General features: G+C 36.3%; 1 protein-coding gene across 1 annotated transcript in view; it reads right to left on the reverse strand.

Moving 5' to 3' along the window:
* Positions 1-18121, reverse strand: part of KCNQ5 (potassium voltage-gated channel subfamily Q member 5) — a 118110-nt gene that overhangs the window by 36057 nt on the left and 63932 nt on the right. The window contains exons 6-9 of the mRNA XM_087920357.1: positions 13221-13331; positions 8485-8580; positions 3513-3607; positions 762-788 (exon numbers count right to left, since the gene is read on the reverse strand). Coding sequence (XP_087776483.1) covers positions 762-788; positions 3513-3607; positions 8485-8580; positions 13221-13331 — 329 coding nt within the window. The remainder of the gene's footprint in view (positions 1-761; positions 789-3512; positions 3608-8484; positions 8581-13220; positions 13332-18121) is intronic.

Raw genomic sequence — 18121 nt, forward strand, 5'->3', positions numbered from 1 at the left:
TTACTTTAAATTTTCATTCTAGGAACTTAAGGAGGTATGTATATTACTCTCAAATTTTTATCCCCACCACAGTTTATCTGGTTAATTAAATTAAGAGATAGTGACTTTTTCAAAATAATCCTGCTTGCTTTCTAGATGAACTGGGATTTAAATGTGGGTATCCTCACCCTGGCTCAATTTTATAATCTCTGTAGTATATTGGTTTTTAGTCATTCTTCCAACAGATCAACTACACCAGTAGAATATATGATAGAAATGAGTAACCTTAAACCTACTGTTTGCAAAGGCAGATTACTATGGGCAGGTCCTTTCACTGAATGTAGCGCATAGTATTTTTAATGAATCAAAACTATTGCTTAAGCATATCCTACACTGATTTTATTTTCAAAGTTCTTTACAAAAGTCGAGCAGAAATATTTGTTCAATTCAGTCAAAATATTCTGATTAATTTAAAATCCTCTCTATCTCAACAGATATGGAAAGCTACTTAATCCTTAATTATCTTACAAGCTATGGCTACATTCTGTCATTTTCTTGCTTCTTAACAGAAGAATTTTCTGGCTTTTATTTTGAGCGCCATTTTGTCTACTTCAGAATAATGATCTGTCTAGGAAAACTTTTCCCCCTTTCTTCTAATTGGATTTAAGCACAGCCTTTAATTATTTTGCAGTATAATAATATATTTTCATTCCCAAAGTAGTATAAAAATTTCCAAAATAACATTTAAGTTTTTAGACTATATGCATAAAAACACTACAAACCTGCTTGATGCTTCCCCTTGTTCTTTCCTTCATGAGTCAGATAACAGAAGAGAGAGGGTTTTGGGGAGGAAAAAAATTTGTTATGCTGGCAGTACCCATCATGATGTGGTTACAAATATTATTAAATAATTATTAAGTTGCAATTGGATTTGTTAATTGAATAAATGTTTAAAAATTATAAGCAAATATTTTGAAAAAGGCAAGCACAAACATCCAAGCATGGATTTATAGTGACATTTAAAAAAATTAAACGCTGTTAATGCATGCTCAACATGCTTATTATACATGTTTAGAGAGAGAGTTGACAAAGCATTTATCAGGGTCATATACAAATAACAGAGAACTGTTAGCTATCTGCAGTAATGAAATAGAATTAATTTAATTACTGAGACTGGGGATGTCTTACAAAAGGACCAATTGCATTTCTTTTTGGCCATAACTATCTTGTAATATGTAGATCTATGGCTTAATTATTTATAAGAACTGAAAACTGATATGGCCAAAATTACACCCTTACTACTTAGTATGGGTAGTTGATGCCTAATACAATTGCTATGCTATACAAATTTATTCCAAAAATTAACCCAACTGCTCTTTCTGCTACAGAAAGTACTAAACATGCAAAATACTGGGCTAAGTTTTAAGGATAAGAGACCTCTATTATTGTTAAAGCTGTATATGTATCTCTTTCAAACAGTTTTGTTACCATAATTGCGAGAAACATGCATAATTACTATTATATTTAAAGTAACATTTTTGCAAAAGTAGGAAATTAATACATATTTGTTGGTTACATTCTACCACAAGACGTAGTGGGAAGATCACAATAACTTGTTGCCTAGCTAAGAACAATAGACTGGACAATAAAGATTTTGCTTCCTGAACACTTTTGGGTGTGATCTTATAAATCTACTAATCACAGAAATAAGCTGTAATTTAACTTTTCATGTACAATTTTATAAAAACATCTCTGTTTTTATACAATGGCCATGCTGCACACATGAAAGAAACATACAAAAACATGGAACAGTGTTGAAGCACATCCAGTATAACAACAAGTAGTACTGGTATATCTTGTGGGGATCTAAGATAGTGGCTCTGTTGCTTTAGAATGTGGTTCAGATATACCAAGTACTGTTGGGAATGGAATAGCCATGCAAGAGAGTTGCATTACATTAAAAAGAAATGTCCACTCCGAAAATTTTTTGTTCCAGGACAGAAGAATGTGACACATGAACCACTTGTTAACCTGACAAAAATATTTTTCCTCTGCTTTACACAAAATATGGACTGATGAAAAAAAATTATGAAATCGATGAACAAGGAAGGTGAAGGTTTTCGTTATCTGAGATAGATGTTTGCAACAATAATTAATGGTAAGAATAGGGAAGGCAGTTTTGTTGGTCTCCAGATCAAATACAATATCAATGACAAGTGCTGTGAAGATCTAGTGGGGCCAGAGAAATTGCCTGGAAAACTTTCAAGGATGTCACTGAGAATTTTCTTGGCATTCATTCAGTTGGTTGACAAATTTCGTACAGCATACAAGACCATGAAGTGCAACATGTCACTGAAGATTAATTTTTTGCATTCACACTTGGACTTCTTTCTGAAAAATCTGCTGAATTCTTGCAGCATGTTGGAAACATTATGAGATTAAATACATTACAGTAATTAAAAGTTAATTTCATATCTCAGGATTGCTACATGATACAGTCATTCTGAAATTATATTTGTGTTCAGTTTGAGGGACTCTATTATAAACAAAAGTTTTTTAGGAAGCAAAATTTTTGAAAAAAGAAAACTAATGTGTATTTGTTGATCACACTCTATCACAAGGTGCAATGAGAAGATCACCTTGACTTGTTACCTAGCTAAGAACAGTATTTGAAGAAATAATAAACATCTATCTGTGCTCCAATTCATCATGGCAATGCAAAATCACACATTTCTCTTTTACTGAAAATGATTGTTTCCCAAGAATCATATGATTAACTATGACTGAAATTGGTAAACACTCATTATGAGTTTCATCACTAGCATCCTCCTACATGTTTCTCATAGAAAGAGGAAATATGTGACTCTAAAGGACAATACAGATAGTAAGATAATATTTAAGCTTCTTTAAAAAAACATTGTATTGCGGTGGGAGTAGCAGTAGAGTTTTGAAGTAATCAACTGCTTGTATATCTAAACTTTTTTTTTTGTCTAAATGCTACAAACCAAAGGTTGTGTTAGTGTAGATTAATATAATACTTTGAACTTAATTGAGGAACATTGATTTGCACAGTGGAAAATTCAAGATGCAAAGTGTGAAAAAAAAACCCTGTTTCCTCTTTCATTTATAAGCAGAGTTAGTATGAGCAAGCAATGGAAGTCAGTATAAATAGTGTACATCCAAAAATGCATATATATCCCTAATTATGTGAAGTGAGATGAATTAACTGAACCCAATACCTGCCTAGATGGTGTTTAAAGGTTAGGTTTCACAAGGATTTGAAGACTGCAAAATAATCTATTGTTTAATTATAAAATTTGTTAAGAAGCAAAATAAAATAGAAATTAGATTGATCTTATTTGGAAGATGTGTATGTGTCGCAGTTTGCTACCTGAGTTCCTCAGTGAAAGAAAATAAAAGGAAATGAGTGGGGAAAAGGGAAAGTAGAAAGACAAGACAAAAACCACAGACTGATTTGTATAATCTCAAAACCAGATATCAAGTACAACACCAGCTGCCATATTTTTACCTACTTTGTTGGGCTGCAGGTATGTAAGGCCTTCAAATGAGGCTTCCAGGTAGCAATGGAAACCGATTTCTCATCAGCTGCATAACTACGCCATACACACTACGTGCAGATATATGATAAAAGAAAAAGGCAAACAAAAATGGAGAAGCATATTAGTAAACCAATACAAGTATTGTTTTTTGTAGCATTCATAGTACTGATACATGCCTGAGGGATGGAAGACTATATTCATAATATCGCCAAGTAGCTGTCAGGTTTGTTCGTCTTGAATCAGTAGAATAAAACCGCCATGTAGCCTGATTTGAGGAAACAATAGAAAGTACAACAGATCTGACAATATATGAAATGAAGCACTATTGATAGGATGGAAAATTTGGATTTTGTTCAAACTGGATACAATTGGCTTAATTAATTTGGAAGGGCTGTGCTTGTACAATGTAATGAAGATTTGAAAATTAAAGATTTAAATATAGATGAAAACAATAAACAAGGAAGTCTTAGTTATATATGCTAGCAATCTTGCACAGCAAAATCTTTAAGAAAATCTTTTTCATGAGTGTAATTGGACTTTTTGTTATTTTACTATTCTTCACATTGGCAACAGTACATTCTAGTAATAAGCTGTATTCTCATCTGCATAAAATGAATAACAATGAAAGATAAATTAGGTAGATTATTAGCACACACACTTTCCTTTTTAAGGGATATGTTCAAAAGTTTTGATGTACTTTTATGTCCACTTGTCAAATGCCCATGGTATTTTGTTGCTGATTTTCTGTCATAGTTACTTGTTTCAAAGATGCTTTTTCAAAAAGCAACTGGACTATGTTTTTTCTCCTTTTCTCTTAAGGAAGAAGATGTTTTGCTTCTCAACTAAGAAGCTTCATTAGTACTGATAAAGCTTCTTGGATGAGAAGTGAAATGTCTTCTTCTTCAAGGGAAAAGAAAAAAAAACATGGTCCAGTTGCCTTTTGAAGAAAAAAAAACATCTTTGAAATAACGATGACCTAGATGACTGAGAATCTCCACAGACATCTTAGTTACTTATTTCACAGTACATTGCTTAGCTATAGCTTATGTGGACTGTAAGCAGTTTGCAATGACAAGATTAGAAATGTAAAAATCAATCACTTCAGGCCAAAACTCAGTGTACTATGGTAACCCTTCCATAATAAGTCAACCAAAATTATGCCATCCATCAAATACCCAATTAAAAATGGAGGGAGTTGTACAACTTGCCTCGTGATGTAACCAGAACAATCTGGAACTGAACACACTTAAAACTGTAGACTTTAGAAGAAGTCCTCCCATACTACCACCTCTTACAATACTAGACAACATAGTATCAACAGTAGAGACCTTCAAATTTCTAGGTTCTATTATATCACATGACCTAAAATGGACACCTAACATCAAAAACATCATCAAAAAAACACAACAAAGAATGTTCTTTCTGTGCCAACTCAGAAAGCTCAAAATGCCCAAGGAGCTGCTGATACAGTTCTACAACGAAATTATTGAGTCCCTCATCTGCACCTCTATAACTATCTGGTTTGGTTCTGCAACCCAACAGAACAGACACAGACTTCAGAGGATAATTAGGACTGCAGAAAAAAACAATTACTACCACCTCCCTTCCATCAAGGACCTATATACTGCGCGAGTCAAAAAGAGGTCTGTGAAAATATTTACAGACCCCTCACATCCTGGACATAAACCGTTTTAACTCCTTCCCTCAAAATGATGCTATAGAGCACTGCACACCAGAACAACTAGACACAAGAACAGTTTTTTTCCCCAAACGCCATCACTCTGCTAAAACAAATAATTCCCTCAACACTGTCCAATTATTTACAAAGTCTGCACTACTATTACTATTAACCTTCTCATCACTCCTTATCACCCATCCATTCCCACTTGTGACTGTATGGCTGTAACTTCGTCACGTGTATCCTTACGATCTATATTGACAGTTTCCTAGTATGATTTGATTGCTTATTGTACCCTATGACTATTATTAAATGTTGTACCTTATGATTCTTGACTCTTGATGAATGTATCTTTTGTTTTATGTATACTGAGAGCATTTACACCAAGACAAATTCCTTGTGTGTCCAACCACTCTTGGCCAATAAAGAATTCTATTCTATTCTATTCTATTCTATTCTATTCTATTCTATTCTATTCTATTCTATTCTATTCTATTCTATTCTATTCTATCTTCACAGCTTTCACAAATACCAGCAAATGGGGCATGGAATAGTTCCTGCTTCATAACAGAACATTAGGCTAAGTTAGAAGTTAATACCTGGCCATTGAGAGTTTGAAAATAAGGCAGCTGCAATCGATCAGATCGGTATAAATAATTAATGAAAAGTCATAAAAATCATTTTGAATGATCACAGTACCAAAGGATTATAGTTTTAGATACATTATCCTAACAATTATGGCTGACAGGATATATTTTCACAAGCAACTTGCCTGTTAATGCTTTTAACCATTATGCAATGCTCTATCCTTAGAATATAAGTGCATAAAATGACCCAATAGTATACATTTCCCATTAATACTTCTAAAATAAAAAGTTATTATTCCCAACTGTTCAGATCCTTCCTGTTTTATGATAAAAGAAGCTATTTACATCAAATGCAAAAAATATAAACTGCTTTCCTTGTGGACATCTAACATGGTTATAAGAGAAAAATAAGACTCAAGCAATAGTCTGTTCTCTGTGAATGACTCTTCTGTACTGTCAGCAACTCCACAGTCCTATGTTCATTTATTTGGGAATAAATCCTACTGAACCCCCCCTTGAACATCAGTGTGAGTGGACACATGCAAGTGGATTTTTTTTTACAGTGGGCTTTGGGATAGAGAGCCTTGCTGAACAATCTTCTCAAACTTGAATCCATGCAGATGGTTTGTACTCAGTTCTCTTCATTGCTGATTATTATTACTATTTGCCAGGCTGGCTGAGGATGAAAGGAATTCTAACCCAAATAACTCAAGGGACCCAAGATAGGAAAGGCTGCTGTAAAGAAGGGAGAATGTATTTATACTCAAGGCTCACCCTGGATCAAATGAATCAGGGGCTTTCACCCACTGCTTGGTCTGGCCTTCTCACATTCAAGCCATATATACCATCAAGTTATATTTAATCACTAGGCTGAGAGTAGCCACTTTAAAACTACTCTGCCATCTAGCAACTTTATATACTGTATTTTTTGCACTATAAGATGCACCTGACCATAAGACGCACTTAGGTTTAGAGGAGGAAAACTACAAAAAAAAATCAGGCGGAGCCTGAGAGGACCACTGATAGGTGTCCTCTCATGTGCCAGCTCTGTCTATTGACTCCTGCACTGCGAAAAAGAGACAGAAGAGACGAGCAATGACAAAGACAAAAGAGGCGGGGTTCAGCACTGTAAAAGGACCCTGCCGCTGTCGCCCGGCGGCTATTCACCAAAGGAGTGGCACTGATGCACAGACATTCCCACCCACTTTTGTGGGGGTGAAAGTGTGTCTTATAGAGTGAAAAATACAATAAGTTACTAGCTGTTACAGATAGACAGAGAGACCATATCCTCTTTTCTTCTTCAATATGAAGAGAGATCTGAGAATATCAAAGTATATTTTAACATAACTGCTAACACTTGGGTAAATCTATCTATTTTTTCCAGGGGTGGGATTCAAATTTTTTTAACAACCGGTTCTGTGGATGTGGCTATGTGAATGGGTGGGTGTGGCTTCTTTTTTGGAGCACCCCTGCCCACAATCTGTTTTTGGTCCTCCTGGGCCTCAGGGAAGCCTCCTGGGGGGCGTTTTTGCTCCCAGGAAGCTTCCTGAGGTCCAGGAAGGCAAAAAATGGAGGGCTGGGGGGATACTGCAATATCACCACCTCCCGCATGCCTCTTTTTTGCCTCCTGGCCTCAGGGAATCCTCCTGGCCAAAGCAGAAAGACAGCGAGGGGGATCCCAGCACAGCTGATCGTTGGAACAGCTGATGTCAGGAGGAAAAAAAAAAGAAACATCTTAAGGAGTGACTGGGTGGGGGAGAATGCAGTCAGCGATGTTGGGCATGCATGCGATGCCACGCATGCATGATAAGGACTGACTGGCTGGGAAGGGGTGGGCGGAGAAGGGCAGGGCCAGCTAGGGGCATGATTTACTGGTTCTCCGAACTGTGCAGAATCATAACAACCAGTTCTATAGAACCAGTCCAAACTGGTAGAATCCCACCCCTGATATTTTTCCATTCTGTTATTCTTTATAGTCTTTATAGTGTAAAGCATGCAGCACATCCTAGAACTGTACACCTAGGCCTAATTCATAGTATAATAAAAATTCTAGCAAGCATTTTTCTTTTCAATAGCATCCTGTTTGTGTAGCATTCTGTTTGCAAGTAGGAAGACAGTGGCTGCACAGCCATTACCTCTAAGAGAAGCATAAACAACAGTCCAGCAAAAAAACTGAATCATCTATCCACAGAGACATTTGGCATTTCTGTTTCAAAGCCATAATCCAGCATAATTTGGAAGTCAAAATCCCTTAGAAGAGATTTGGTTCAGCTTCCAAATGATAATGAGGCTTACTCATACAGGAAGAACAATGAGAAGAAGCAAAGAATGTGAGAATAATTCTGTGCCTCTATATATCATACATTATATAAACTAACTCCCTTCAAAGGAGTGTAATCATTTAAATTATAGGATGGTGGGTATGAAGAAAGTGAAGGAATTCATTCAAAACAAAAAGAGAGAATCATTGGACTAATAGTAGGACAATTAAAACATAAACTCTTCATACATTTAAATGTATTTTGATTCCTTCTACATGACAATATTGCTATAATGTGTTCAACACCTTAGACAAAAATGCATTATATACATGCGTATGCAAGCTATGCAATAAATTCTTTGGACAAAGGATTCTTTATTCAAACTTTATTTTTGAAAATCTGCTTAATTTGCTACGTACTTGAATTAAACTGGCAGCAGGGTTTCTTCTCTTTTCAAAATGTTTCTGACGATGCTGTTCCTGTACTTTTAATGCAAATCCTGACCCTAGAATGCCCTTAAATACAATATAAAAGTTCATAATCAGAAAAGTAACTCTGGTAACAATTCAAAACATAATCTCAAAAACCTAAAATAACTATTATACAAATGACCTGTATGTCATAGCATAGTTTGGTGCAATATTTAAAATGACATTATTGGACCAATGTGAACAACATCAGGTGCATTTAATAATCATATGGGACAGGATTCTGCCAAATTCCTACAAACCAGGAAAGAGGCACAATTTAAAGAACGATAAGAATTTGCAACATGGAAAATTCTTAATTATTCCTTTGCCCTTACCCTTATTGCAGGGGTGGGATTCAATTTTTTTAACAACCAGTTCTGTGGACGTGGCTTAGGTGGTAGGAGTGGCTTAGTGGTCATGTGACTGGGTGGATATGGCTTGGTGGTCATGTTATTGGCTGGATGTGGCCAACTCAATACCACTCACATCGAGGCACGCATCTCCTCACCTGGCCTCTCGTGACTGTGGGGATGCTGCAACAGTCGTAAGTGTGAAAAATGGTCATAAATCACTTTTTTCAGTGCCATTGTAACTTTGAACAGTCACTCCACACAAACAAAGTACTAGCAAAGGAGGGGAAAAAAACTCCAGAGAAGTTCCTGTGGCAGGAAGTCTAGTCCTGCCAAGAATGTAATAAGGCTTAACGGAGAGAGAGTTTCTGTAAGCAACACCAGAACGTTTCCTTCCTGACTTCCTTACAGGATTAGGCCAGTAATTTATTCTAACAACCGGTTCTCCAAACTGCTTAGAATGTTAACAACCAGTTCTAGTGAATAGGTGCGAACTGGTAGAATCCCACCCCTGCCTTATTGTTGTTGCTGTTATTACTTTTACTGTAACCACATTTTTCCAGTCAATTTTCTCTTACTGTAAATTTATTCTCAATGCTGCGACTTTATTATTAGGAAAGAGTTGAGAAAACCAGCATTGGGGGAACTAACAGGCAAACTTAATCTTTTTATATAATCTTTGCTGATTAGGGAATTTCACTGCCCTTATCTTGTTTTCCACATCATCCTGGAAAGATCCCGAATCTTTCCCTAAAATAGTGGGGAAATGTTGTAAATAGTTTAGGAGGAATGTTAAATCACTTCTCTTGATGCCTTTCCTTAAGTTGCATCAGCCAAACCATGAACTGTAGTGGTGCAGTGGTTAGAATGCAGTGTTGCAGGTTAATTCTGCTCCAGCAGTTTATCCCTGACAGGCTCAAGGTTGACTCAGACTGCCATCCTTCTAAGGTTGGTTAAATGGGGACCCAGATTTTGGGGGACCTTATGCAGATTCTGCAAAATGCTTAGAGAGGGCTGTAAAGCACTGTGAAGAGGTATATAATTCTAAATGTTATTGCTATTGTCAACAATTTGATTCTGAGAGAACAATTGGCCATCATACTCTACTTTTCCAGTGAATCTTCTTTAAGTATGCCACTACATAGAACATTGTCAGTTGAAGTTTTAATACTGCAGCAACTACTTTTCTAATGTAAAGGGAATGACAGAACATGAGAGAGTCAGTTTGGTCTAGTGGTTAAAGCACCAGGCTGGAAAGACCATGAGTTCAAGTCCCACCTTAGCCATGAAAGCCAGCTGGGTGACCTTGGTCCAGTCCATCTCTCAGCCCAGCCCACCCAAGAGGTGGTTGTTGTGGGGAAAATAAGAGGAGGAAGGTGTTGGGTATGTTCACCACCTTGAGTTATTTGTATACAATAACTTGTTGTCATGACCTTTAACTGAGTGAAACAATGCATCACAGGACAACAATTTTTTGAACTAGATATCTCAAAATTCAGAATGTGTCTAAAATCGGAGTCCCATGAGTCCTGAAAAAATGAAGCAGCCAGTTATGGCTGCTTCAATGCTACTGGTTGCTGCTGCAATCATGATATTCATTTTAATAGTTCAATGATAGTATCCCATCCGGTCTTGCAATCCCCTTGCTCCCTCCCCCACCCAGCACTAGCCAATGAACTGCCTGCTAGAAAGGGAAGGGGAGGGTGAAAGGAAGGAAGGATAGAGAAAAAGGAATGGAAAGAGGGACGAGAGGGAGGCATAGGGAAGAAGAAACCACAATATACATTTCCTGAATAATACCACCTCCTGCATAATCCAGTTGGTGCTGCCTCTCCCTGCACACCTTCCCTGAACTGCGCAGTACCTTCTGTACAGCCCTATGCATTTCTATGCATGGCATTTCTCACATACTCCCAAGCACTCAGAGGCACCCTTCCCTACCTGCACCCCCAATGTGTTCTCCTTGAGCTGTGCTGCACCTCTCCCAGAGCCCCATGATCACCACATATCCTTGATCAATGCTGCACATCGAAGGAAGGAAGGAAGGAAGGAAGGGAAGGAAGGGTTTCTGATGTTTCCTGCCAGCTTCCCATAAGGAAACTCAATGGGAAAGCTGGTAGGAAATTAGAAGTCACTCCTGTTCCTAACACTTTTATGCCCAACTGTGGTCATTCTGTTATTCTGTTTAGGTAAGAAAATATTTCTGAAATGATGATCCAACAGGGTACAGGTTTCTAGTCCTCAATAAAACAAAATTCTGCTTAATAGAAGCTTGAATCTGTTTTGCAATGTATAAATTACATTCTTAGTTATTTTATTAATTCTACCAGTTCTGTAGTTTTATCATTTCATATTACAACTAAATCAAAATGTTAGTATATTCATCATTAACCTTAAATGAAACTATGGTTAATTTGGTATTTGAACCAGGATGTTCGTTATGTTTATGTCAACCTAGTAAAAGTGCAGCATCCCACATGCAAGTAAAAGGAAAATGTTTAGTGTACTGTGGAATATTATTTGCATGTTTAGAAATAGATTATTATTAATGGAAATATCAAAGATACATGCTTGGCTGTGCAGAGACCCCGATTTGAAGGACTCACTGTAATTCAGTTGCACATGAATGTGCATGAAGCTGCTATTAGAACACCGCATCAATGTACCACAGCCCTTCATTGGAAAAAAAATACACATTTGTCTTATTCTCCTCTGGCATCTTAAGTGTACCCATGTGTGCTTTGAATCAGATTTTGCTCTTCAAATCAAGATCACTAGAGAGCTCTAGACTATATGTATTGGGTTGCATTTACAGCGTATTTTACTCCCATTTGTCCTTGCAATTCCTTGATTAGGCTGCTTGTTTGTTTGTCTGGTGTTATATTTTCTATTACCATGTTTCTCCAAAAAGACGACCCACCTTGAAAAGAAGTTTTTGAGCGCATGTGATCAAATTAAGTCCCACCCACAAAATTAGCCCTAATTAAGACCCTGCCCACCCCAGGATGCAGGGGGTGAGGCAAGGCATACAGGTAAAAAATAAGCTAGGGTGGGGATGGGGTGTGGAGCTGCCCTACTTATCAGGCCTCTCACACCCTGACACCTGCCTCGCCTTCTTCTGCGGCCGCTTGCCGCCACTTGCATGCACTGCCCCGGCCTCCGTTTTACCTTCAGATGCCTTCTGGAAAGCCTTCTGCAGCCGATCATAGAGCTCTGGATCAATCCAGAGCTCTATGATCGGCTGCAGAAGGTTTTCCGGAAGGCATCTGAAAGTGAAAAGGAAACCGGGGTGATGTGTGCAAGTGGCGGCAAGCGGCTGCAGAAGAAGTGGACCAGCAGTGGGCTCCTGCTGGATGGGGCTATCAGTGCCACCGCCATGAGGTGAGTCAATAATTAGAACCCTCCAAAAAGAAGGCCTAGCCATTTTGTTGGGAGTCAAAAGGAAATAAGACTCAGACTTCTTTTTGGAGAAACATGGTAGGAAATGCTTTACTAATTAATATTTAGGTGACTCTGAAATATAAGGTTATTATATTTTATCTATATCTTAAATTATTATACATTATTACAATTTTATTTTGGATTGTATTTTATTACTATTTCATCTTAAATCATATTTTGTCTAGATTCCATTTTAAATTGTATTTTATCAAGTTCTATTTTAAATTGTATTTTATCAAGTTCCATTTTAAATAGTATTTTATCAAATTTCATTTTGAATTGCTTTTATTAAATTTTAGTAACAAATTGTTGCTGGAACTTTGCACTTTGATATGGCCCAAGGGCTAATCAATAAAGACTTATTAATATTTAATAGTGTTTCTTCACTTCCTCATTACTAACCCAAATGAAGTAAATTAAAAATACTCATAATCTGATCAAAAATTCCCAAGATGTTCCTTAGCCTGCATAGGAAGTGGAAAATACTCCAACATTTAATTTATATGTAAAAATACTTTAACATGTAATTACAATTTAAAAGAACTCTATAATAGACGTATTATATTGATTACTAGTACTTACTGAGATTCTAACAACATTATGAAAGATATGTTTGGATAAAGCATAATGGAGATGGATTTAACCACATCTTAGCTCCATGTAAACATTGTTTTGGATGCAATGTTACCAAATAAAACTTTGGATGTCCCATAAATTTATTATTGGGGATATGTAAGCTCTTAAAGCACCTTAAAATTTAAGTTTTCTATGCAATGACAAAAGTTAACATGGGTTTATAAATGCACTGATATAAGTGACTAACATTGTTTCTCATATATCCAGCACAGAGTATAATGTCCTTCAAATTTAAAATGCAGTTGTAAAAATACTCACAGCAGGTAACGCAAAGAAAGAAATGCCAAGCAGTGCAAACCCTGCAGAAAGCAGCCTTCCTAGCCAAGTATGAGGCGTTTTATCTCCATAACCAATTGTTGTTAATGTGATCTGAAAATAAATGAAAATAAACCAGGGTGAAAAAAAATGCAGACAGTAAAGTTATCAAGAATTTTAACATTAGCTCTCCAAAGTATATAGAGACGGCTTATATATATCTCAAAAGGAAACAGTGGGATTTCCCTCTGGATGTTCACCCTTGTTTCAATGACATTTAGTCACTATGATCACCTCTGCTTCTCAAGTTGCTTTGAATATTTTCAAAATACATTTTCTTCAGTCAAGGTGAATTTAAGCCTGACTAGGGGCTGGCAGTGTTTGAAGAGGGGGAAATGACTAGGCACAGAGATGATCACAGCTCCTCTCCAGCCAAGATATTCCTACATAAAAATGCCTCATGCTCCTCCATTATTTCAGCAAAAAGGATTTGGAAACCAGCATTTATAGAGATGTTGATGTAGCCTGTTTGTTGGTTATTGTTTATGTTCTTATGCCTTGCCCAGATGGGTTGGGCTGCACAAAACAACACGCTGAACATTCTCTGCTTGAGCTTTTCAGTGGGAGCCCAGCTTTTCAGGAGACTCACTGAATTCTTTCAGGCTTTTTTCAGTTCACACTCTGGTGACATAATGAGGATGAAGAATTTCAACAAAAGTTGAAATACTTACTTCTTCACATTTTTTTTCTTTATACATTTAATGCATTTTGTCCTGCTGTAATCATAAAAAACACTCTCAGAAGCCAACCAAAAGACAGTAACACCAATAACAAAACATATAAAACTGCATATAATCATAATTTAGATCTAATATCAACATCAAAACTTCCTATGGAAAAGCTTAGTTTCCAACTGTTTCTGTAAGGGAGATAAAATGGCAGCTGACTGAATCTCCAGCAAGAGGCTCTTCCAGAGAGCTGGCCCCATCACACATAAACAAGGAATTTTGTAAATTTTATTCTTTATTCACATAGTGTTAGTGTTCTGAATGAATGAGAAAATGTGGCAAGCAAGCAAGCAACTAATCAGCAGATCAGCAACTACAGGTAATCCTCAACCTACTGTAGGACCACAATTGAGCCAAAAATTTCTGTTGTTAAGTGAGACATTTGTTAAGTGAGTTTTGCTCCATTTTATGACCTTTCTTGCCTCAATTGTTAAGTGAATCACTGCAGTTGTTAAATTAGTAACACAGTTGTTAAGTGTATCTGGCTTCCCCATTGACTTTGCTTGTTGCAAACGATGATCACATGATCCCCGGGACACTGCAATGGTCATAAGTAAGAACCAGTTGCCAAGCATCTGAATTTTGATCACATGAACCTGGGGATGCTACAAAAGTTGTAACTGTGAAAAATGGTCATAAGTCACTTTTTTCAGTGCCATTGTAACTTTGAACAGTCACTAAATGAGCTGTTGTAAGTCAAGGACTACCTGCAGTTTCATTACAATCTTAAACCACAGTAAGGTAACATTTTGGTTCTTGGTTAGGACTTTCTTCTAAAATCTAAGCTTTTTCTAAGACCATGAATAACATGCACTAGCTATAGCTATATGATACTGTTTTGATGACCACTCTTGCTATTAATTTCACTCAGACAAAGCCATGAAGTTGCTATTACTTTAATCCTCAAGGAGGAATTTGGCATCTTACTTGATCAAATTTTATCAGTATCACTTACAAGCATAGCAAAACAGATGGATACATTTATATTGGATAATATACACTGCAGGCACATCTTACAATGAGAACTGTAGACATTTCTTTCAAGAGAAATAATATGGACTTATAATATAAAAATCTCATATAACTTTTTCACTGTGGTAAATGTAGTATTTGCAAACTCTTTGGGCTAAAATGGACTTTCATAGCATAGTCTCAATAAGTACCATTACAGATGTCAAGGCTTGTTCCTCCCATGTCTGATCCAAACATCAGAATGTAGACAGTTATGGATTTGAGCATTGGAATAGCTGTTCCGTATGCAAAAATGAATTCATACTCCCCTTTGTGAGATTAGAAAAGGTTCAATCTCTTGCCTGAAATGTTGTTTTTAAAGTCCTAGGAATTTATCTCTAATTAGTTTAATAAAGATAAATTATATTTCCAAAATGAATGCAGAGGCAATTAAGAGCTGAAGTATTAACAAAGAACTATCAAAATCCTTAATTTTCTTGCAGGCCTAATCATTCCACAGAGTTACTCTTTCAGTAAAGCTGCATTAGTTAGCTTGTTTGATCAGGAATGAACCTGAATGATCTGAAATTTTTGTTTCTATGTTAGTTTTTCCACAGATCTATCCATGATCCTGTTTTAAAATGGTACATTCCTCACATTCATAATCTCTCACCCTCCTTGCATGCTTCACTAATTTGTTGATTCTTTCATTATGAACAACCATTGTGCTTTTAGATTGCCATGAGTACATAGGCCCCCAATTCTAATTAAAATGATGCCAAAATCACAAAGCTTCACCATGACACACAGGCCAACCTTTCATATTTGCATGTTTGCAACACTGCTTGAAAGAATGTAAGAGACAGAGCTTGTATCACAATAGCCTCAAGCACATTTTCTCATTTGGTCCTCCTTACCCACCTTTAGGTGATTATGTGTTGTACTTGAGTGCTTATGCCTAAATCACATAAAAATAAGTGGGCCTTTTTGCAAAGTGTCATTGGGCCCCATAGCATTTATTCCTGAATCTCTAAGTAGCCTAATTACTTTTAATATACTTGCTCGTCTCACCTATTCATGTCACTTAGCAGGATATTTTTTTCCCTAGAATTACATTGATTCAGAATGTTACAGTTTCATCTGATCATTGCCAGGCACCTGAGAGTAAGAGAGACGTTTCCAAGATCTATTTGACAAAAAAATAAATAAGCTTATAAAAGGGTTAACACCAACTGCCCCCTATTTTTAATGGCAATAAGGATTAAAGCCTCAACAGCAGAGTCCCTCCTATTAGAAGCATTGTAGATTTTTGTATAATTGAGAACCAAAAGATTAAAAAAGGAAGAATATGCAACACATTTTTCTTGAAGAACAAAATCCACTCTGTTCTTTTTCACAGTCAACAGGTTCAAAAATACTGCAGCATTAAATGTATCAGAGATCTCTTGCTGCATTTGAACTATGTTTCTAACACTTAAGGAGTTCTTAAGCAACAGAGCTGAACATAATTTTTTCTTTTACATTGTGATGTGCCCAATGTACTCAAAAGCAATTTAGATTTTAAATTCCAAATCTGGATTCAAAGTTATTTTGTGGAGGCAGGAAGTTAGAGTTCGCTCATATTTCTCCAAATTGCAACATACGTACTGAAGGAGAAACAATAAATATTATTATTCCTCAATCTAGATTTTAAAATAGTTTAATTTTTTTCCATGATATCACTATATTTCATCCAATGCGTTACAATGAATATAAATCTGGACTGATGATAAATTTGAATGCTGTCATTTTTAGTAGCTGTGGACAAGCTACATAGAACATGAGGTCTGACTCTCACACCACATCACCCTAAATAACTGCTTTGGGTGATGAACCATGATGGTTAACAAAATCAGGTCAATCCCCTAGCTGCTGCCTCTTGGCTTGAGGTTCAGAGGAGCCACTTTATTATGTTTAAACATTCCAGGATTTCTAGCGAGGATTAATGGAGAACTAGATGTTCCTAAAAAGGGGGGAGTCATGGTGGAGTTTGGTGGCCAGATGATGAATTTTAACTGGTGAAGTCTTTGACAAAAAGAAATTTTGCAAGATAATGGCTTCTTGTGAGCAGGCTGAAGAAATTGAAGTTTTTGTAGTTTACTTGTGAATTGAGCAGATGGGAGTTGAAGGGTTTCAAACAAGCTCACAGCCATAATGCAGCCTATATGGGCATCATCTGAACAAGCTGAAGGACTTAAAAACATGTTTTTGAATAAACAACAAAAGGGTGATTTTAGCAAATTACAAATGTGATTTTAGCAAATTACAAATGGTCCAGATAGATTTGAAATAAGATTTTGAAATTAATTATAAGAATCTGTCCTGTGGAAAGATGCTGTTTTTTTGAATTCTTAAAAATAAATGATAAAATAGGACTTTAAAGGTTGGATGCTACAGAAAAACATGGAGGAATTGAAGATTACAATTAAAGGAGAGGAAAACTTAAATCTGTCTTATAAATACAGAATTAGCAGAGCCCTTTAACATCGGATGTATTGAAGGATGTTTGCGAACAATGGAATCAGAAGTTAATTTTAAAAATGTCTGCCATTTGAAAAGATGTTATAGATGATATTACAAATCAGAGCATAGAAAAACTCAAAGAAGTAGTGCAAGATTGGAAGATGTGGAGAGAACTGGCCTATAGAATCACCAAGAGGCAGATACGACTGAATGGATAACATCAACATCATGATTGCTTTATTATTACCTAATTAAGTGTTATTATATAGTTAATCAAACCTCAAAAATAAACAAAATATGATATTATAAGTATAATTTTTAAAATCATAATGTGGTTGCTATAGTAGTGAAATCTGTAATCTAACTCTTACCCCCTCAATTATAAAACAGGACATTCCAGCATGTAGAGCTACCATCCCTTAGTGATTCAGAAAGACAGCATAGTCCCCTTTATGAATGTATCACTGAAAGGTGTAAAGTGTAGGTGGGACACATTCAAGGAATTGGTAGCGAATTATTAAGTAGGATATTACACAAATGTTATCTGAAATAGGAAGCTCTCTTAATGAATGATGCAGTCACTTGGCAATGCCACATCCTCAAGGGATGTGCCCATCTGTTGGGATGCATCTTTTAATAAGCATTCCAAATGAAAAGAAAACA

Source organism: Pseudonaja textilis, chromosome 1, assembly GCF_049901715.1.
Source record: "Pseudonaja textilis isolate UNSWEBS1 chromosome 1, rPseTex1.2, whole genome shotgun sequence".
Lineage (NCBI taxonomy): Eukaryota > Metazoa > Chordata > Lepidosauria > Squamata > Elapidae > Pseudonaja > Pseudonaja textilis.